The 23,771-nt window shown below is 39.3% G+C and overlaps 1 protein-coding gene across 4 annotated transcripts in view; it reads right to left on the bottom strand.

Annotated features, from left to right (window-relative positions):
* The window catches only part of TTLL7 (tubulin tyrosine ligase like 7), an 88,873-nt gene extending 67,654 nt beyond the window's left edge, over positions 1-21,219 (bottom strand). The window contains exons 1-7 of one of the 4 annotated variants that reach the window (XM_081946622.1): positions 21,057-21,219; positions 20,636-20,883; positions 12,687-12,779; positions 7,517-7,683; positions 6,429-6,560; positions 3,505-3,626; positions 841-908 (exon numbers count right to left, since the gene is read on the bottom strand). In XM_081946622.1, the coding sequence (XP_081802748.1) occupies positions 841-908; positions 3,505-3,626; positions 6,429-6,560; positions 7,517-7,541 (347 nt within the window). In that variant the 5' untranslated portion in view covers positions 7,542-7,683; positions 12,687-12,779; positions 20,636-20,883; positions 21,057-21,219. Of the gene's footprint in view, positions 1-840; positions 909-1,239; positions 1,515-3,504; positions 3,627-6,428; positions 6,561-7,516; positions 7,684-12,686; positions 12,780-20,635 lie in introns of those variants that run through there. The other 3 variants (XM_081946621.1, XM_081946623.1, XM_081946624.1) reach the window with 3 other exon arrangements.
* Between the last annotated feature and the right edge of the window lie 2,552 nt (positions 21,220-23,771).

Below are 23,771 nucleotides of genomic sequence, written 5' to 3'. Positions count from 1 at the left end.
TCCGCTTGGTGGAAGCTCCTGGAACCTTTCAAAGGCTGCAGCTGGAGCTTCTAGAGCCGGTTCGCTCAGAGCTCACTGCGGGCTTGAGCTGGCCGTGGAAGGACTGAGGACTGCTCTGTTTGGGTAGGGCCTGGGCTAACTCGTGAAGGAGTTACCTCTGGTTGTCTAAGAGTGGAGTTGGAGAGGCAGCCACAGAGTTGGTCAATATGCCTTCTCCAATTCCTACCATCCTCATGCTCTAGGACAGTGATGGCGAACCTTTTTTGGCTCACGTGCCACAAGTGGGGGGAGCGCAGGGGGGTTGAGTGCGGGCGTGCCGCACCCATAATGCAACGCGCGACCACCCCAGTGCGCATGCGCGCAAAACGCATGACCACCCCCCATTTTTACATGTTTTTTTTTTTGCCCTCCCCAGGCTCCAGGGGCTTTATAGGAGCCTGGGGAGGGTGAAAAGAGCCTCCCCCGACCCCCCGGAGGCCCTCCGGAGGCTTCAGGGACTGTCCAGAGGCTTCCCTGAAGCCTTCGGAGTGCTTAAAACCACCCTCCGAGCAAACCGGAAGTGACTTCCGGTTTGCTCGGAGGGTCGTTTTAAGCGCTCCGAAGGCATCAGGGAAGCCTCGGACGGTCCCTGAAGCCTTCAGAACGCTTAAAACCACCCTCCGTGGTAGAGGACCAGCTTATTTTAGGACCGACTTTAGGAACTGGATGACATTCAAGAACTACTAATGACTATTTGGATATCCAGTAAAATAATTTTAAATTTCTATTTAAACTTCTTAACCTGCATTGTAGCCAACTGTTCTCCATTATTTTTTTAAAAAGGGAAAAAAAGCAAATTACTTAGTCATGTTTCGTGCCAAGAAGTCCTTCCTACAGATTTCCCCCATTCCAGGAAAATGGTTGATTCTCTGGTAGAAAAAAAAACAAAAAACAGAACACACACATTAGATAGGAATTTCTGATACAAAGCTGATACATATTAAAGCTGAAGATGAGTCAATAACTAAGTGCAAGATAATATTACTCAATATGTTCTGAAGCTTCAGACATTTAGTAAATAGTGTATTGACCAGAAATATGTACAGGTAATGCTCACTAACCAACTTTCTCATTTAGCAACTATTCAAAATTACAATGGTTTAAAAAACAAATAGCTTTGCATCCAGTCCTCACATTTATGACCGTTGCAACATACCAGTCTTCTGAGCATGCTTTGGGTCAGAGGTGAGCTGCACTTACCTTAACAATCAGTTTGCTGGTTGTGAGTGCATGCTTGCGCATGTGCAATCCACGCATGCGTGCGACCTTCCATGCATGTGCTTTGCTCACGCATGTGCCTTGTGCGCATGCGTGCGGCATAAAAAACAAGGCTAAATAGGACAATATAGCGCCGGGGTGGGGGCAGGTTGCAACTACCAGTTCGCCCGAACCGGTCCAAACCGGCAGCAGCCCACCACTGCTTTGGGTGCTTTGCAAGCAGCATGCATTTGCAGCCATCAGTGTCCCAGATTGACATTCTTGTGCTTTACAAACAGCTTCCAACAAGCAGTTAGAGGATGTGAAAGTAAAATTGCAAAGTCATGAGCATATGATGTCTTGCTTAATGACCAAATGGGAAGTGATACCGTAAAAACCCACCATGGTCGCACAATCTTCTACTTAGCAATTGCGGGGCTTAATGGCAGACTTGCCTGTCCAAATTGTGGCCGCAAAGAAAGCACTATCTGTATGGGCTTCTTAGCAATCTTACATAGAAAGTGATTAATATAATACAATCTTTCTCTTTTTCTCTTCCAAATTTAGGAATTTGGTCCCTGAACAAACTATCAGTTAGGAACACAATGGCTCTTTGTTTCTTACTGTTTTAAAAAAAGGAATCAGATTTGGAGAGAGGGGCGGGAATGCAAAGGAAGTAAGAATATTGCAATATACTAACACGGCAAGTGCTTTGGTTCAGATATTTCACTGGTACGAGTCCCCCATCCAAACAAGGGGAACAACAAAAACTAGATAATGTAGCTAGTAAGTGTAACCCTGAAGGATCATTGGCGTGCTTGAGGCCTCATACAACATATAAGAATACTTTATTTACTTGTGGAGTTTATAAGACTGCCCAACTCAAAATTTATGATTCTGAATAGTATACAAATTTGCAAGGGTGCTGCACTGAGAACCGAATAACAAAGAGAGAAGTATGAGACAACTTGGACGATCTCCTTGAGAGTAATGATCTGTTCAGGACTAAACTATTACTCTAAGGTAGTCTAGCACATCTAATCAATATAGCCAAGAGATTTTAGCATAAATCTGCATAAGACTCCAGCAAACTCTATTGATGGTGTCTTTATCTTTGCCCTGTTAGATGGCAATACCTAGCTAAAATTGGTTATCTCAAACCAACTACTGGTAAATACAGTTTGATCACTTGATGAGGATAATATTTGGACTGTGGACTAGACAGTGAAATAAACATACATACTCTCAGACACTATCCTAGAAGAAGACAAACCATTTTTGAACTATTGCCAAGGAAACATAACCATGTCCATAAAAACACCAGAAATCAAGTCCCTAGTGAAACAACATCTGTGATACCCTGTTCTAAATTGACTCATGCGTAGAACTCAGTTCCAATTGTGACTGCCCATGCAATTTGATTTCTGCTAGAAATATGACAGAGCTCTGCTGCTGTAGAGGGGTACAGAGATAATCTTGAAAAAGATACATAGCAGTGGTTATAAAAACATGAACTTGTCTGGGAAAACAGGAAGGGATAAGAAAGAAACTCAATATAACCATACCTTGACTTTCTTTAATATAAGAAATGGGATGAAAGAAAAGCTCTAAGGTTAAAATTTGGTTAACCTATAATAATAACTTATATCAATAAAATATTAATATTTCTTGTGTTGTCTGTTTCCCAACCTAGTCGATTTCATAAGGTTAACAATTTTCTAAGCTATAAGATACCAGGGATGCGGTGGCACAGTGGCTAAGATGCTGAGCTTGTCGATCAGAAATGTTGGCAGTTCGGCAGTTCGAATCCCTAGCGCCACATACCAGAGTGAGCTCCCGTTATTTGTCCCAGCTTCTGCCAGTTCGAAAGCATATAAAAAATGCAAGTAGAAAAATAGGTAGGAACCACCTTTGGTGGGAAGGTAACAGTGTTCCGTGCGCCTTTAGCATTTAGTCACGCCAGCCAAATGACCACGGAGATGTTTTCGGACAGCGCGGCTCTCCGGCTTTGAATTGGAGATGAACACTGTCCCCTAGAGTCGGGAACAACTAGTACATATGTGCGAGGGGAACTTTTACCTTTACCTATAGATACTAAAATATTTGCCTGGAACGCTGAATTATACTTCTGCCAAATGTATCTGTTGAAAATAGTTTGTTTCCAATTTTGAGCCAGGAATAATTGACCTGAACTACTAAGAGAAATCCTGAACATATAACAGTTTACTACTTTAATCAATGTCTCAGCACTTCCTGGTTTTTATTTACCTGGTAGTTCTGGAGATCTGCAATTTTTTCTTGCTGCACAGCACAGTCGCTCCAGATAAGGTTTGCGGTCTCATCATCATCCCGAGTCTTCGCAAATCCCATTTCTTCTATTGCTACCCGGACTACGAAACAGAAATTGGTACATGAAAATCAACATAAACAATTAGATTTCTCAATATCTAGAGAGCTAACCTTAATTTTCCAGATTTGGATGTATAGCAGATAATATTAGCACACAACTTTATTATTAAAATTACTCGCATTGTTCAGCCCACAATATGAATACAGGTAGTTCTCAACTTACAAACATTTGTTTGGCGACTGTTCAAAGGTACAACTCTGAAAAAAGTGACTTATGACCGGTTCTTACACTTCTGACTGGGACAGTATCCTCATAGTCACATTGATCAAAATTCAAGTTTTTGGAAACTGGCATGCATTTATGAGGTTGCAGCATATCTGGGTCATGTGATTACCATTTGTGACCTTCACAGCTGGCTTCCAACAAGCAAAGTCAATGGGGATTTGCTTAACAGCTGTATGATTTGCTTAACAGTAGCAAAACAAAGTTGTAAACTTAGAAACGATTCACTTAAGAACTGTCCTCTTTAGAAAGAGAAATTCTGGTTACAATTTTGGTCATAAATCAGGGACTAGCTGTATTCCACAAGTCTAATATTCTCTACTGTAGAAATATAGTGATTGTGCATTAGGTTAGGAGCAAATACTGGCTTATAAAAGGAACCTTAAGACCTTTTAGCTTTTAAAATAATCTACTAAAAACCTTCAATTGATTTTTACTTCAATCTGTAGGAATATGTTGACTCTGACAAGAATTCACTTTATAAATGTTTCTTAGTTGTTGCTTTTCTAACTAAATTTACATAATGGAAAATACAAGATGTAATTCATTCTCTTCTTGGTTAATTGCTTTGTGTTAACAGGCAATATTTGTACTTTTCTTCATTTATGCCAACTGAAAAATCAACAAAACGTAAGTGATTACGGCTATAGATAAGCAAAAGCAGAATGCTGGAAGAATAGTAAATAATATTCAACAACCCTGAATGGTTAACATTGAGCTTAAAGTGAAACAAACAAACAAAAAAAGTCAAGGAATCCTGTCACATTTTATATAAAATTCTTCTAAATAATGAAGTATCTCATAATGATACTTTCACTAGAAATGATTATAGTAAGAATATGATATTGACTGGACAGATTATAACAGCACGTCATCATCCTCCCAATTAAAAAAACGATTTTCCCTAGCTGAAATGCTAAGCTCCAGTTTAACAACAACGTGCTCTCTTTTGTAACTCATGTGTCAAATTAATGTGAATGTGAATGACCACACTGAGCTTAATGCATTATAATATTGGAAAATATTAGATGCTAGATGTTCTATGGAGATGAAATGCACCTTTAGGATTAGCTGCTAGAGCAATTTACCAAGACAAAAAATACTTCCTAATAAATATGCCACTTTCTAGCAGAAGGGTAGGATTTTAATAAAAGAGAATACATGTAGATCAGGGTTGAACTGTAGAGTCCTTGGTATTCTTTGCCCTTGGTTGTTTGCTTGCAAGCATTTCATTATCTGACTAAGGTAACAGAAAACAACAGCCTAATCAAGGAACTACCAAGGAGAAAACCACACCCCCACTGACATTGGCACAACAAGCTACTGTATATAACCCTCACACTCATTAGCACTGATGATATTGCCTAGTCAAGTAATGAAACATTTGCAAGCAAACAAACAAACTCAGAAAGCACCAAACACTCCGCAAAATAAGATTTTTTTAAGTAGTTACCACTCACTTATGATGGGATTGAAACATCAAGATTAACTTTTAACATTAATCTATGGCTAAAATTTCTGAGTGTGTCACTGTATGGCAATGGAGGCATACACGTGATCACAGTCTGAATGAAAACCCAAGCAAGAGTCTCTGATCTTTCTCAAGGAAGAATGGAAAAATACATTAACATCCTGATATGTAATACCGTATTTTTCGGAGTATAAGACGCACCTTTTTTCCACAAAAAAGAGGCTGAAAATCTGGGTGTGTCTTATACACCGAATACAGCATTTTTTGCCTCCCGAACCACGCCCCCTCACCAAAATAGCCGTGCGTACCCTTATGGAGGTTTTCAGAGAAATCCTGGGGGCTGGGGAGGGCAGAAATGAACAAAAAAAAGGGCCATTTCCCCCCCTCCCAACCCCCAGCAGCATTCTATAAGCCTCCATAAGGCAACGCCTGCATTTTTTTTGACAAAAAGGGCCCGTTTTTGCTCGTTTTTGACCCCACCCCCAGGAGCACTCTGCAAGCCCCCCCCCCCAAGGCTATTCATGCCTTTTTTTGAAGCAAAAATGGGCCTGTTTTGGTGAAAAACGGGCCGTTTTGGGGAGGTTTGCAGAGTGCAAAATCTTTTTTTTTCCTTCTTTTGGAAAGCTCTTTAACTGATTGATGAGAATTACATTGATCAAGTGCTGTGCCAGCAGAAACACCTATCTATCTACTGGATTTCTCTCTCTCTATTTCTCTCTATCCCTCTACCTACCTACCTACCTACACACACGCTCTCTGTATCCCTCCCTACCTGCTGTATTTCTCCATCTCTCTCTATTTCTCTCTCTCTCTATCCCTTTATCTACCAACCTACCTAACTATTCTCTCTCTCCCTACCTACCTACTGTATTTCTCTCTCTTTCTCTCCCTGTCTATCCCTCTATCTACCTTCCTACTTTTCTTTTAAATTTGCCTCTTCAAAACCTTGGTGCATCTTATACTCTGAAAAATATGGTATTTTGACATGTAAAGCTTTTTTGGGCTATGCAACTCTCTATTCTCCATCCATCTTTCTTTATTTTACCATAGGGTTGAATGTAAATTAAGTAAAATATGTAGCTTGCTAACCAATTTCATATTTTGTGCCAGCAATATTCGCAGTAATGGTCGCATGTTTTTTCTTCTCTCTGACTTTTCTCCTAATTGAGCTTTGGAAAGATAAGCCTGAACTCAAAGTCAAAGAAGTGGTTCCTTGGTTATCTGTTTAAAAAAAAGGATATAGTAAATCATCATCATACTCTCTTTTCAGCAGATTGAGAATATACAGAAAATCATTTTGTCGCATGATCCTAAAAACATAGCAAAGATAAACAAGTGATTACAAACTTTTGAAATACCTATTATAACATTTCAATTAAACCACCACATGATCTTTCTGCAGTGTAAACATACACTCCTGCCTAAACATATACTGGTAATATGGTGTAATGTTTCAGATTTATTTCAAGAGTGGTATTTTAAAATGACAGGGAGTACAAAAGCAACTCTTGCTTGCAAATCATTAAAACATCACCTGTTCCTTGGGTTTCTGCTGCAGCTAAATGAACCTGAAAGCAGATGCAGTTCTTTTAATGAACCAGTCAAGTTCTATGACTACATTTCTTTGTGTCCAAAGCAGTTGTTACCTAGAGAATAGCACAGTAGTGGGTTACGACCGGTATGCCTGTTCCGGTACGGTGCTCCAGAGCGCCCGCCCGCCCGCCATCCTTACCTGTATTTGAGCTCTTCGGGGGTTCCGCTCACATGCACGGAGCGTGCAGCGCCTGCGCGACGCTCCGCCAAGCTGCTGAAGCATTGCAGAGACGTCGCGGAGCGTCACAGACAATTTCATGTGGTGGACACCGGGCCCCATTGGACCGTACCGGTTGCACCGGGATCCGGAACCCACCACTGGAATACCAGCACTGCATGGTCCCAATATGGAAGTAGCTTGATAAGTACTTAAAATCTTTTCCTGTGCCCCCACCAAATTCCCTGTGTCTTTTTTTAAAAATATAGAGAAGCAGCACGACCCAGAATGGAATTATACGTGAAGGTCCATTATCTAATCATGCATGTGGTATTGCCAGGACTGAATAGAATACGTAATATCTGAACTGCCCATAAATTGCTTGTTAAACCCAAAGTATAAAGGTTTCTGTAATATGGTAGCTTACCTCCCTCATTAGGCAAGGATGGCATTATCTCTGGGATGCTGTAATCGGAGAGCTACACACAGTCAAGGAATTTAAGAGGCTTTCCAAGCCAATCTTCTTTTCATACCATTTCAGTTCAAGATTGAAGCAAAACCCAGATTTAAGAGGGGGGGGCGACCCAGAGGGGCCTGTATTTAAGTAGAAAAATGTACCAATTACAAAGCATTCCTTGAAGATCAGTTTTCAGGATTCAGATTTTCAGAAAATTTCTTTGAAGACATCTTAAAATTTGATGAAGGGGCAGATGAAGAATAGTTTTTTTTTAATTTATTTATCTCATTTGCAGTAAACTCTGACATAATCTTATAGAGAGACTGTAATCGGGGAAAGAGAACTTTTGAATTTAAGCCAAATGCATTTACATTTCCTTATGACATTATTAGGCAGAAAAGATTTTAAAAACCACTATATTGACTGTTACGTTAGATCCAAATCCTGCATTTTTAATAATTTTAAATGAAACATGTAAGTATATAATGGTTGGCTTTAAGGCTAAAGAAAAAAAAAACTATATCCATGTAAGGGGAGGATCAGAAAAACCATATGAAATTATATCACACATATCAAGTTACAAACCTACAATTAGTTCTTAATCTTTCACAAAGAAAATCAACCACCAGATGACACTTAGAAACTCAAGCTTTGTATTTTCCATCCTGTTCTGATATTTGTTTTGAAGCAACATCCAACCTTTTGTTCTCTAAGTTAATGCAAGTTGGTATTTATCTAAAAGTATATGGGCTAAATACATATTTTAAAATAACACGGAACAGCCATATTTGTCAATTCTCAAAGGAACCTATGTGGTTTAAAAAAGGAGGGACAATTTCCCACCAAAGCATTTTGAGGTTGACAGAATGACTGTCAATCTCAAACACAACATTACCCTTTTATTCAAATGTGTATGATAAGCATAGTAAGTGCTTTCATTTGTACAACTTGAATTAATTAACTCACACTAACCCATGTGGACTGGATATCATCTTTGCTACTTCCCCTACCTCTTTCAGTTAAACAGTAGTGACAAATTAGAATGATAGGGCATGGAAGAATTGGGAACTGGGACAGAAAAAATAAAAACTCGGAGGAACACCATTGGTTTAGCAAAGTTAAGAGCTTCGAGAAGTCACTGAATGGTTATAAGTCGGGGACTATTTGTAAATAAAGGATAAGATATGGGAATGAAGAGGTATTCATCTGTAACTTTCTGTGGGGTGAAGAGTTATTAAATTTATATTTGTTGTAATGAGGGTTGGATGTCACTCCTTTATATAATTTTATTTTTCTTTAGCATATTCTTTTTTTTCTTTTTTTTTTACTTTTTATTGGTTCTTGCTACTTTTTTTTAGGTTTAGTTTGCATTAGGTGGTTTTTTACTATTGTAATCAAAATCTTTCATTTAAAAAAAATGCATAAAAGAGAAAAAGAAACATACATGACTTTCACACTATTTCTTGATGCATCATGACTAAAATTGGCTTTGGCATCTTAATCCATCCTGCATATCCCAAATTTGAAAATGGGGTTATTAGGACAAAAACAAACTCTAAACAAAATTAAAATCATGTTTCAAAAAAATCTGCATACTTGCTTTCACTAATTTAGAATAGATATACATGGGTCAAGAGAGCAAAATATTTATACAATCTGGAGAAAAACCAGAATAGGTATAATAAAAAGTTAAATCCTTAGAAGATAGGGAAAAAACTATACTCAAACTATAAAGGATGTTAGAGATGAGCTAGCAAATTTTTAGAAAATTGCAAATTCTGTCAATCAGCAAATGCCACATTAATCTCTTCCTTTGAGAAGAAAAAATGGACATGGTTCATGAACAATATCCTTTCAAACGGGCCGGATCCTACTGGTTTAACAACCGGTTCGCTGAGTGCGCACTTCACACAGGTGTGCAGTTTACAGATAAATCATCATTACTGCTGGGGGAGGAAAATAGCTGAGGTGCGCCAATCCACTCTGCCGCACCTCTTGGCTGGGCTTCAGAAAAGGGAATATAGGTGAGTATAGCGCAGGCGGGCCCAGCTGAAAGTCATAGGGAACCAGTTCGCTCCCAGCTGATAGTTGGAGCTACCAGTTCGCCCAAAACAGTACAAACTGGTAGAATTCCACCCCTGCTTTCAAATATGTTTAAAATGAGATGCACTTGGAATATATTTGTAGTTAAACATGGGGGTTTTTTTCTAAATCTTTATTTATTGGGGGGGTCCTTTTTTTCTTCATGTGTAATGAGTTGTTCATTTTTATTTTATATATGTTTGTCTGAAAATTTCAAAGGAAAAAAGAGTCCGGAGGCAATGTCCCAAAATGCTTGCTTCTCTCTCTCTCTCTCTCTCTCTCTCTCTCTCTCTCTCTCTCTCTCTCTCTCTCTCTCTCTCTCTCTCTCTCTCTCTCTCTCTCTCTCTCTCTCTCTCTCTCTCTCACACACACACACACACACACAGTGTCTTCCGCTAATTATATCCTGTATGCCTTTGAGAAACCTAATCATTTGCCTCTAATTAGGCTTCCCTGACTTCCTCCTTCTGACTTTCTAGTCCTTTGCAATTGTTCCAAGCCAGGAAGGACCATTTGTCTTCTCGCTGTGTTTAAAAATATAGAATGGAATCAAAAAACAAAGCCTAGAAAAAAAGCAGCCTCCTAACCAGACCCGTCCTCCCACCCATAGACATTATGAGCAGCTGCTCTTTCTACTCAGGGTGCAAAGGCTGTTTTGTGCTTAACTGGACATTTCTTGTTTCGAGTAGCAGGTCTGGCCTAATTACAACCATAATCGTAACTGCATTTAACACCTATTCAAACCTTCCTGGATGGCTTTTTAAATTTTATATTGGGGTTTTAACGGGTTTTAAAATTGTTCTTAATATTTAAATTGGTTTTGGGATTTTATAACAGACCGTGTGTGTGAGTTGTTTATGTTTCATGTCTTATGTCTTATGTCATTTTTATTGTTTTGATTATGAATGGTCTGTACACCGCCCCGAGTCCCTACGGGGAGAGGGGGCGGTCTATAAATTAAATAAACTAAACTAAACTAACTAGCTTGGTGGCTGCTGAATGGAGCAATTCCAGATAAACAAATGTCCAAATAAACAAATGATTAAATTGCTGGATCACTTTGCTTCTTACTTCCTCCTTAAGCATGAGTTACAGACAAGGATAGTACAGTTGTCCTTGTTTAGTGTCTACAACTGGTACTAGCAGCTCAGTTGTTAAACAAAGCATTCACTTCCTTCAGCTTTCCTTTATTTACAGACCTGCAAAAGTCTGAAACATGAGGATTGGTTGCAAAGTTACATTTTTGTCACTGAATAGAATAACAGATCTGGAAGGGACCTTATGGGTCTTCTAGTCCAACCCCATGCTTAGGCAGGAAACCTTACACAACTTCAGACAAATGGTTATCTAATCTCTTCTTTAAAACTTCCAGTGTTGGGGCATTTACAACTTCTGGAGGAAGTTGTTCCACTGATTAATTGTTCTAACTGTCAGGAAATTTCTCCTTAGTTCTAAGTTGCTCCTCTTAGAACTGGGTGAACTGTGCATAGTCACTAAACGAGGTAGTCATTTAAATGAAGACTACCTGTACTAGGGACTCTGTGGGCTTTTATTCCTATCAACTATGAACAAGAATGGATGGCCAATGAGAGGAAGCTTAGCACTAGGCAGGCCTGGTGAGTTACAAGTTGGCCCACTGAAAAGCTTTGGAGACAGTGGGCTGAAAAGAGTGGGAGATGTGAGCATCAGTTCACATGACTAGGACAATGACCGGGTTAGAAATAAATGTAATTTAGGAGAAGCAGCTGCTGTCTCATGGTAGGGTGTGAAAGCTGCACAAGTTCCTTCTTTGTTTACTGACTGGCTGCTGAGGAGAAGATGAGGGTCAAATTGCCCTCTCCCTGCCTGACGGGCATCTATGGAGCGTATATGTAAAAAAGTGTCAAGATGGTGAACCTGACCACAGAATGTACCCCACCTAAAAAGCCGAGCTTTGATCACCCAGTTGTAACTCACATCTGTACTTTTTTACATAGAGAGACAGACACACATTTTTCTGCAGTCACCCTTGGAAGAGGATGAATCCCATAGGTCATGGTGGCTGAGTATTCTGGGAAGGGAAGATCACACACCTTAAAATTGCTCAGGTTGAGAAATACTGCCACAAACCAAATGAAGCACATGACCAGGGCACAAGGACGAATTCTAATTGTCATCAAAATGGCAAGAAGGCTTCTTAGGAATGAAGTAGCAGCTGCTGCTAGAGCTGGGAAACAAGGGGAATGGTGGCAATAAGAGCCCCTCAGGACTACAACAATTGGCTTGGTAGTGATTTGATATCTCCTTTATATCGTTTCAACCCAACCTAACAGAACCTCAGTGAAGCAACTGATGGATACCCTTTTCTTCAGATAAAATATAAAACAGCTTTCTTTTTTGTTTAACAAGCCAGGTTCTCCACTTGCAAAGAAGTACTTTCACTATTTAGCATGATCCTCAGGAGTGATCTGAACACAATTTGGTTGCCTCAATATTGGATGATACTACCACAGAATATTTTTTGGTGGAGCAGAATAGGCATTCTTAGCAACATAACAGATTGATAATTTTCTGAGGAACCCCTTGCCAGAAAATGGGCTTATGCATTGTAAAATCAATGACTAAGGAAAGTCCCAACTTTAGTTGTAGGACATTATCCTGTTGGCCAGATAAAAGAAACAAGAAGCCATCTTCCTATATAAAAAGTGAACATTAAAGTTAACTGGAGGATTCCAATGTGTGTGTGGGGCTATTTGTATGTTTATTTAAAAAACAAAGTTATTAAAATATATAACGTAAGTATCTTTCAAGCTTTACAAGAGAGCAAGATATAAAAACTGAAAATATTTGCCACCCCACAATTTCCCTGGCTTCACCTATAATTTCTCGTCCTGCCCTCTGCCTCCATAGCCCCATTAAGCACCAGTTGTCAGCAACTACTATATTTTCCAAGTTTGGAGATAGCTGGATACTAATTAACATGAGGCATAATTGGTTGAGGTTCAAATGCGATGAGAACAGAAAGGAGTGGTAAAAAAGATGGGGAAATGGGTCACAAGGTATATCTTCATTTACTTACAGGACCAAATGTCCTACAAGGAAGAGAAGCAGCAGCAAAGGCTGAAGAATTGCCCTTCTTCTGTTCTTACCAAGCCCATCAGAGCCAGCTATCCTGTAAGAAAGAGTAATATAATTCAATACACTGGGAATGGGAGAATTCCATCACAACTGATGCCCATGTATTCTTTTTTTCCTTCTGGGTTTTTCACTCCCACAAAGTAGACCAGACTAGGTAATCCACTCCACAGAAAGATTGAGAGGATGTTTTATTGAGATTGGGTGTAATAGCAGAATCTTACAAGTCTGTATTATAATTCCCTTCTTATAACCCTGAGAATCAGAGAGACTTCTGTCTAAAGGTTTCTCATTTCCCAGGACCTAAAGAATGTTAGCCCCCTTTGCTTAGGTAATGGGATTTTGGTGTAGTGAGGAAGGTGCTGTCCTTGAAATCAGAAGATTGTGAGTTGTAGTCCTGCTTTAGGCATGAAAGCCTGCTGGGTGACCTTGGGCCAATTACTCTATCTCAGCCCAACTTAACTCACCGAGTTGTTCTTTGGGGAAAGGAGGAAAAAAGGGTATTATGTCCACCATCTTGAATTAATTATAAAAATAATAAAGGCAGGATATATATAAGTAAATAATTGGTTCTTGCATATTTCTGTCAAAGTCATCTACAGGGTTATGCATCTTTATATGCCTGAGAGCAGGGATTATTTCACTCACTTTTGAGACATAAAAGCAAGGTATAAATGCTTTAATAAATGCATATTTCCCAATTCAGGTCAATCTATGATTTCACAGATTCCAAACAAATCATATTTATTAACTGAGTCACATTTAGAGGTTACAAATAAACAAGTATTTCCTGTAAACCAATCTATACCCTCATTCTTTTTTTGCTTGCTAAAAAGATTTTGCCCAATAGTGGGTTCTACATTCACAACAATACCTTCAAATGCATTCTAGATGATATACCTGTCCAATATTCACAGGTATTGAGTTGTTGATTAATATTCATGTAACTGAGTTTAGCGACATTCATGTAACTAAGCTCTTGCTTAATAAAAGTTTTCAGGATGAAAAATGCCAGAGCAAATTTCTCTGCTGTCAACAAAATCTATTTGGACATGAGATTTTATCAGTTATGGTGGGCAAAAAAGGAACTATAGCCTATTTTTATAAAATACATACAGAATCTTTGTGTTGATACATTCTTTTCTCTGTACCCAAGCAGTTAAAAATAAATGAGACCAGAAAATGGAAGCAGGGTTGCATAGCATATTACTACTAGATGTTACTAAATAAGCAAAACTGCTGATCTCGGAATTGATGGTCTCATGAGAAGATCTAAAAGAAAGTCCTGGGGTACATACAGTATCCGGATCAACTGGGTAGAGATTTCAATAATGCATTTTTCATATATGTTTCTAAAATAATGGCTTGTAATTACCATAGCTTCATATTCAATATAAACCAATCTACTAAATCTTAGAACGTTACTCTGGTTCTTTCAACAAATGCTTGCATGTTTTTAATTACCATTAGCAGATTGTGCAAAATATGTAATTATTGTGGTTGGCTCACTTGCGCTAGTCGTGTTGATCAAATAACATCAACAAGAGTACGTAACTACTGGCTAGCAACTTTCTTTGTCCTTGAAAACAAATAATAAACCAAGGTCAAACAAAGATGAAACCAAACAAGATCTTGGAGGCTATTAATTCAATAATTATGAAATCAAATGGCTTTTTTTTCTGGAATGCTGCATGGACTGAGTTCTAGAGAAATTGACGTTCTATCATTCCCCTTGTGAGATGAGTTAGGTTGAGATGACTGGCCAAAGTTACCCAGCAGTTTTTCATGCCTAAGGAAGGACCAGAGTAGCAATTTCTAGAAGACACTGACACATAGACCACATTTACAAGAAGTACCAAGAATTGTGACCTGATAACGAATAGCACCATCACTTTGCTGACTTGCTGCCAGCAGGAATGACTAAAGAAACCATGAATGTTCTGTAATTTGTTAGTCTAAGGCTGGGATGGCGAACCTATGGCACACGTGCCATAGGTGGCACGCGGAGCCATTTGTCACGGCACGTGAGGCTTTACCGTCAGCTGGCCAGTGCACATGCGCGCGCTGGCCAGCTGAGTTCAGCCTTTTTTAAAGCCATTTTTCACCCTCCCCAGCTTCCAGAGGCTTTATAGGAGCCTGGGGAGGGCAAAAACAGCCTCCTCCCCGCCCCCGAGGCCCTCCAGAGACTTCAGGAGCTTCCCTGAAGGCTTCGGAGTGCAAAAAACTGGCCCTACGGGCAAACCGGAAGTTCAGGAATGGACTTCCGGTTTGCTCATAGGGCTGGTTTAAGCCCTCCGGAGTGTTCTGGAGCCTTCCGGAGGCTTTCCTGAAGACTCCGGAGGACGAAAAGCGACTCAACGAGCAAACCGGAAGTGACTTCCAGTTTGCTCATAGGGTCGTTTTTAGTCCTCCAGAGCCTTCAGGGAAGCTTTTGAAGCCTCTGGAGGGGTTCCAGGGGGGGGAGGTTGTTTTCGCCCTCCCCAAGCTCCTATAAAGCCTCTGGAGCCTGGGGAGGGCGAAAAAAGCATGCGCACTGGGGGGGTCAGGCATTGCATTATGGGTGCGGCATTCCCACGCACGACCCTCTTGTGCTCCCCCTGCTTATGGCACGGGAGCCAAAAAAGTTTCGCCATTGCTAGTCTAAAGTGTAGACTAGAAATTATAACATATTTCTTTAGCTGCAAACCAGCTCAAAATCTGTATTATATTCTTTACAGTTTAGAATCCTGAGTCATGTTATGGTTAACAATCCATAAAAAAGCTTATTTAGACATTTTCCATAATCCCAGCGTTTAGTTAAGTATGCTTTATTACTGTAATTATATTTGTCACAATATATCTCAGGAAGAGACTATTCTTTCCTTCTCTGACTATTTATAGTAATACATATATGCCTCTGGAAAGAGCATCAATAAAGACTATTTGCTTTTTAAAAATACAAGTAAATCTTAATCTCCATTTTTCATTGGTTTATGATATCTGTTGGCAACTAAGTTGCTTTGAAAATGTTCTTTACGTCTTTCCAAAGCATCTTAGTTGTAAGTGATATAATATTCAGAGTCTCACTAAAATGAAAATTGGTATTAAATTTTATTCAAAGTTTCCTCAATCCCCAATATAGCATGTACTCATTCTGAATATAATTCATGTTGAAAGCCACATGAACATAGAAAAAGGAAAGGATCTAAATTAAACAGAATTTTAGGACAAGTATTAACTATCCTGAAATCCATTTCAAGGTCTGGGAAAAAGATATCGCTGTTGTTTTGCTGAAATTGCTGAACTTCAGAAAGAAGGTGTAGAATGAAAATGAAGAAAAGCAACTTTAGACAAAGACTACCACCAGATGGAGGCCTCTTCCCATTATTGGTAAAGAATCACTGCAGAGCTATTCAAATTCCACCTTTACCTCTTTAACTACCTAAGTTTCAAGAGGCAAATGATAAAATTTTTGAGAAAATGTGGAAGTTTACAAACATAGAAGAAGGGAATCTAGACCTTTTCCTTGATTAAATTCAGGAAATAAAGCAGGCTAGTTGCATGATAAGAGCCTGAACAAGTACCATAAGTAAAGGGAAGAAATTGGATCAATTGTTAACTTCAATTTCATACTAACATGAGCCTCAGCAATCTACAGTTAAGGAGGAATAATGACATAGATCCAATCAACAAGACACTCTAACAAAATCTGCTGTAAGGATAGAGTCATACATGAATCTGATTCCATTATGGGCAATCAATTATATGGACTTCCTTTTTCTTATTGAAGCATCAAAATCAATTAGTAAATGAAATAAGGGGGGAAAGCACTAACACAGGTGAAGCAGCTTTAAGAAGTATCTTCAATGTAAGAAGTCAAACAGCACCATCAGAACAAGCTCAGAGCAAGGAACAACAGACTGGCTTAAACAGAAAAGTAGCCTTTAGCTTCAAAGCTATGTTATAATGGTGAATACAAAAAAATAGTTTCTGAGAAAATCTTCAGCTAAAATATGGTGGACTTAAGAAATTACATTTGGAATAGGTACACCATAGAGGTTTTCTCAGCTATTTTCAGCTGAGTGCCTTTTCTTGCTATCTCCCCTGAGGAATACATGCTGTTTTTTAATTGGGGGAGGATACCTATTCTGTACATGATGGTTTACCAAAAAAACGGCTCTTGTCTCAAGGGCTTACAATCAAATAGAAGCACACATAAAAACAACAAAGAAAGGGTATGTTCTGACCTAGGCTTTCCAAGAGCATGAAGCAAATTCCTTGTCCTATCAAAAACCTCTTTTATTAATTTACTGTGAATTCTGATCATTCACATCCAGCAAAGTCTTTCAAGGGAAAATTTACAGTCAAAGACCTTCTCTGGCTTGGAGAGCTGAAAGGCCGATAACTGCAAAACTCAGTCATGAACCAATTAAACAAACTAATTGTCTCCTGCAAACTCCACTCCCCTTTCGCTCCTATTTTATTTCCTCTGGGAGGGGCCATTCATTGTCCACCTGTGGCCTTACTCCCAAATCAATTCCTGTTCTTTAGCTGTTTCCTTCATCTGCCAACTCTGCGTATGCGCACACTGGGACAAGCTCCAGCTGTTCGTCTGCCTCACTGACGTCTGACTCTGACTCTGAAGGCAACTGATAACTGGTATATGGCTCGGGCCCCCTCTCTGCCTCCGACACAGAGCCCTCATCAGACCCTTCCCCAGACTCCAAAACTGCCCCATTTCCTCCCCAACCTCCTCCATCCGGCTCTGCTGGCCGCTGGTGGGCCACAACAGGGAATGGGAAAAATAGGGGAAAAAATACACAGTTAATATCGAGGTTAAAGAAAAACAAGGATGAATACATAATTCTTTCAAGTGAGTATAGTTTGGTTTAGTTGTATAATTGGAACCATATATACAAGACAGTTTCCTCTCTCAAGCATTTTATATATTACTTAAGTTACTTGAAAGAATACCAGTCCTTAAATGGAAACATCAAAGCAAGGTATTTTGTCTCTTCAGCTCAAATGGTAAGACCCTTGGAACTGAAAAAAGCACATGTGCAACAGAAAGATCACAACCATCACAAACAAATTAATCCCATAAACATCAGTATTCACAAATACTTTGATCTACATATTACACAGATATACAGGTAGTCCTCAACTTACAACCATTTGTTCAGTGATCATTCAAAGTTACAACGGCACTGAAAAAAGTGACTTATGACCATATTTTAATTTATGACCGTTGCATCATCTCTGTGATCACAGGAACCAAATTTGGAAGCTTGGCAACTGGCATGTATTTAATGACACTAGCAATGTTTCAGGGTCATGTGATCACGTTATGTGACCTTCTTACAAACAAAGTCAATGGGGAAGCCAGATTCACTTAACAACCCTAGTGCTAACTTAACAATTGCAGTAATTCACTCAGCAACTGTGGCAAGCAAGGTTGTAAAATGGGGCAAACACTCACTTAACAATTGTCTGCCTTAGCAACAGAAACTTTGGGCTCAATTGTGGTCACAAGTCAAGGACTACCTGTAAATCTGTGTATGTTCAGATATTGCTGACAACAACTGACAATACATCCACTAGATGTAGACACTGAAGTGCTGAACTTCATTAGGGAGCCTAGAGATGTTCTACCTCTGCCCAGTATGTGCTTTAAAGGATAAATTATGACCAGGGAAAGATGAAAAATATCAAGGGAGAAATGACCTGAAAGAGATGGAATCAACCTCAACATAGTCTGCTTCATTATTTGTTCAGAAAACAACAAATAACCTTGCTGCTTGTTTCTTTATAATCTTCTGTTCATAGCTATTGTAAGGATAAACAAAACAAATACTTCAGAAATTACATGCTGTACAGACTAAAGAGCAACCAAGTAATTATTTTGTCTTTTCAAAGCACATTATCTGAATTCAGCATGTTTCAAAACTAAAAACTAAGAATAGATCTTGGCTACAAAAATCCATACCATCCCTATTTGGTAGCAAGAAGATAAAGATAAAGAATGTTGGCAGTCCAAATGTGATACCCCTATTATAAATTCAATCCCAACGTATTAAGGACTATACAGTGAGTGTCAGAAAATAAAGATTATCTTCCTGTTTGCCTAAGAAGCTGAACACAGCTCGGAAGCAGCAGTTTTTGAGAAAAAAGGAGAAAAGGGATATTCATACTTTAAATATTCAAACTAGTACATTTTCTCTAAATGTAATGCTCCATAAAGCCTTCTGAAAATAACTTTTTTTTCACAGTGTTTTTAAAATAGCACATCTCTGCCCTAAATTTCCCACCTCTTAAAATAACATCCTGCTACATAATCAGCTGACACTTCTCCACTCACAATGTAGAAGTCATTTGCTGATAATTAACCCATTTGTCCTCTAAAGAATTATTTCACCTGCTTCATTACACTGACTGACCAGGAACTCAGAGATGGGGGGGGGGGGGATTTTAACAATTTTTTCATCTACAAAGTTTTTACACATCTAATTATACATCCGATATACTTCACATTTGCACAGAATTTCTCATCCATTATCTAATTATAATGAAGCAGGGATGCAATAGATTCACGAACTGAAAGGATATCCTAAAGATCTGCTTTCTTTTGTCCTTGAATGCAGGACATAGAAACACGGGCAAGTTACAGGAAAGCAGATCTGACTGAATATTAGACATAATTTCCTAACAAAAACAGAAGTTTCATATTGGAATAAATTAGTTAGAAAGGTGATAGACTCCCCTAAAGTGGATGTATTTGTGAAAGGTTGATTAGTTTAATCTGGCTTCCTATCTTGAGCCCGGGGTTAGATGTGCTCCTTCCAGCTCTATGAACCTCATAAGAATCATTTTTAAGATGAATCAATTTATTCAGAGAAGGATTTATACGGAGAAAGATTTTTCTCAACAAAAGACAGTCTTTTATATAGGATTCTTTTTATTCTTTCAGGTCAGTGATTGTGGGGCATCCATTTATCCTACATCATTTTCTGACTTTTGCATATGACTTGTCTATCAACAGAAGAAGAGAAAGTGTACAGTCACATCGTCATTTCTTATACATATAAGATATTTTACATTATCTTTCCATTACACAGACGCCCATGTCAGAATGACGCTTTCCATTTTATATTCTACTAAACCACAGCACTGAAGCTAAGTGCCTTCATACTGATCTGATATCCTCTCTCTTGGATTACAGAATCAACCCGAATTCATCAGTCATATTATCACATCCAGGCCTGAATTTACTTTATATGGGCTCCCATTCCTGTAGCTGGGGGTCAAGTGACTTTGAGAATGACAGGGAATGTTCCAAGAGAATGTCCTTCTTTTCATTTCATACGGATACATATTTATTCCATTATTCCAACGATACCTTGGAAAGGAGTTGGAACGAAAAGCTCTTGAAAGTAGGAAACAAAAACAGAAGTCATCCTCCCACCCCCCCAGGAGCAGCTGGAAAAGGAGACTATGAACAACATCTTTGGCAACATGCCAGAAGCGACCACTGCCTCCAGAGTTGAAGGTCCAGCTCTTCATTGGAGGTCTGGAGATCCTCATTGGCATGGGCAACCAAAAGGAAAGCCTTTGTATTTCATCTCCTTTTTGCAAGGAACGATGCTGAATCACTAGCAGCAGCAGCTGCCTCCACCATCCCCTCATCCTCATATGACACCCTCCCTCCCAGTGGTGCAGCATCAATTTCACTCGTGTGTGTGTGTGTGTGTGTGTGTGTGTGTGTGTGTGTGTTATGTGTGTGTGTTAAGCTAGACAGCTGCCAAAGCATCTCTTGTGCTTTACTCTGGAATAAGATGCACTGGATAGCTCCACACACACATACACATACAGAGAGGTCGGAGACAAGACTATGGGGAAATCACGTCTAGAAATTACCTGCCAGCAGCAAGTACCGCCCCCCCATGCGAGGATGTGGCTTTCTGCGGGGTCGTGATGTTCCAACAGGCTGCTCTCGGCTACAGGAGGTCGACAGCCCAGTCCAATGAAAGACCCTCTTCCGCGGATCGCCTTCCAACCCGTCCTTCTCCGGCAGCACTTTCTGCTCTGATGCTCGCCAGAGGCCACCAAAATACTGAACCGGAGGGCGCTGCAGCAAAGCTGAGACGGAGCAATCCACTCACCATCTAAAAAGGGGGAGGGCAAGCTGACTGCGAGAGGGGAGCAATTACAGTTAAAGGCGGCTTTGGGGCTTTCACGTGCTCCGTGTGGTAACCGCAAATGAGGAGGGGGGGATCTCCCCGTGGAGTAGTGAGCCAGGCCTGAAGCACGGCCTGAAAGAAGAGGCTTCGTTTCTTACCGCGTCCCCCCCTCTTCTGTTGGGAAAATGGAAAGCCCCGCCTCGCCTCGGCTCCCTCAAGCTGCTTTTAAGCAGGGGGCGATGCAAATGGTTTTGAGTGCGGTGACAGGAGAGGTGGACCTCCTCGATCAAAGTTGCTGTTGGGATAAACCACGTCTAGATTTGCGCTGCCTGATCCCCCAAGAAGATTCCGTCGTGAATAGATCCCATCGATTTCAATGGGGTCGGCGTTCAAGCAGCAAAGAGGTTGCAGCTGTCACCGTTTCCCACCTTCTAACCCTAACCCGCTCTGTCTCTTGCTTCCTGTAAATAATCGTAGCAATAGTAAAGTACCTAATATTCATATGAAAGCAAAAGCAGCAGAACGAGAAAAAGAAATCTATTTTAAGGCAACAACTGAGTTTGCTTTGTGTGTGCATGCACATGTATCTGAGCCAGTTTTTTTTTTACTCCTGGCAACTTCCTGGACTAGTCTCTCAAATTTTTCTGGCATGATTTTTTTTCAGAAGTAGTTTTCCATTGCCTGCTTTCTAGGGCTAAAAGACAGTGATTGTCCAAAAATAACGCAGATGGCATTTGTATCTAATGTGGAACAAAAATTCACAATCTCCCAGTTTGTAGCCTTGTGTTAACCACTACACAAAGTGATTCTGAGTTTGCCTACCCATGATTAATTTAAGCATGATTTGCTCAAACCCATTTTCTAGACTTGCCCAACTCTGTGGGCTACATTCACACAACTTGGTTATTAAAGAGCCAAAGTCACTAAGATCGTATTATATTTATATATTTGATTTCTTAAAAGTCCACCTTTATTATTTTTATAAATAACTTAAGGTGGTGAAGACACCCAATATTCCTTCCTCCTTCTACATCATTTTCTCCACAACAACCCTGTGAGGTAAAAGGGGCTGGCAAAAGAGTGACTTGTCCAAAGTCACTCAGATGGCTTTAATGACTCCTGGTTTCCATGATAGCACCTTAACCGCCACATCAAATTGGCTTATATATATACATGCTTATTAACACTCTTGCATCTTCCATAAAGTGATTTGTTGCTGAATATTAAAAAAACTTGATGTGAGGAACCGAAATATTAAAAATTTAATTTGGAAAACTTCCTCTGCCCTACTAGTGAGTTTATAGAGAATTTTCCTCTAATGTATTACTGTGAACAATGACATGTTTTAATTTCCTGGTTTATATGTACTTAATTAAACAATAGTGCTTATAATGCTATTTTTTATATTTATAACCTGTTTTTGATTTAGGAACTTAAGGAACCATACATAACACTAGCTGTTCCTATTTTTTTCTTACAACAATAACTTTGTAAGATAGATTGAACTGATAGATAATTGCTGCCTTACCAAGTGAACTTCCATATGTGAGAATGGACTAGCATTTCTGTTTCTCTGAAACCGAATAACTTCTTAAATACCAAATTAGTGGTATATATATTTATATATACACACAATAACTAAAAATAAAAAGGACTAGAATTTGTATCATGAACAAAGCTACTCCAGAAAAAAACTGAGTAAAATTAGTCAAAATCTATTTATGTGTTCTCTTTCCACCTGCAAAACAACTAATTCAAATGTTGGGAAACCCCATATCAGCAAACTACTACCTCAGATATAAACATATATTTCAATATTTTATCATTTTGATTATATCACATATGAACCATGAATAATTCCTTGTACGTGTAATGCATTCTCAGTGCTGATAGGTATACGGTACAAGGAGAATCAGTCTGATATAGTAATTAAGGTGTTGAACTAAGAGCAGACAAGCCCAGGTTCTAGTCCATCCTTAGGCACAGAAGTCAGCAGGATAATCTTGGGTCAATCATTTCTTCTCAGTACTAACCACTGTATGGTTCTGCCACAAATGCTAGAAACAAAGCAACAATTGGTTTTATGGGCAAGAAGAAAATATAAATTCTTGATAAACAACAATCAGTATAATTGCAACAGCCTTGTCAATTTTAGTCTCAAATATGACAGTAATTGAGTGAATCCAAAGCAAATGAATTAACATTAAAATGTTGAGTTACATCTCTATCAGTAAGTCTTAAATGTCCTTTATGGATAGGGCAGTGCATATATGCAACATTTTAGAGCAAAATAAACTAGTTTATTAAAGAACCTTCCATTGGTTGGCAGAAACAAGACCATCAATTCCATTATTCCAAAAGTATTATAACAATCAGCAACAATTTCATTTAGATCCTTGAACTTCTTCTAAAAATAAGTTATCTGTTTGGGAATCTCATGATTTCTTCCAAGATTTTTAAAAAGACAGAATTTCAGATATTGTAATAATTCCCCTTTTAGAAGTGTCCTACCTGGGTTTCAGAACTGGCACCAGTTGTTATTGCAGGGCAGGGTGGTGGAATGGCTATTGTCATTCAGGAGGTTCTTGTGGCTTTCAGAGATGCTGTTCTGCAGATAAGCAGATGTGAGATCCAGTTTCTATAATTGGTCTCTAGGAAGCAGATGGATTATTGCTGCTATACTTACCTCCTTGATGTGTAGTGGTTTATTTCGTCAGCAGCTCAACTCTGATTGCGTTGATGGTGTAGTTTTCCAGACATGGTGTATGATATTAGGAGACTTCAAACTGCTTTCCTTGGGTGCAAAAGGCAACCATGGACCTGAATCGGTCACCAGGGATCAACTAGTGGTTTATATCTTGGAGTAGTTACTA

This window comes from Natrix helvetica (genome assembly GCF_964273705.1).
Source record: "Natrix helvetica genome assembly, chromosome: 3".
NCBI lineage: Eukaryota > Metazoa > Chordata > Lepidosauria > Squamata > Natricidae > Natrix > Natrix helvetica.
This window is presented reverse-complemented; position numbering and strand designations above follow the sequence as displayed.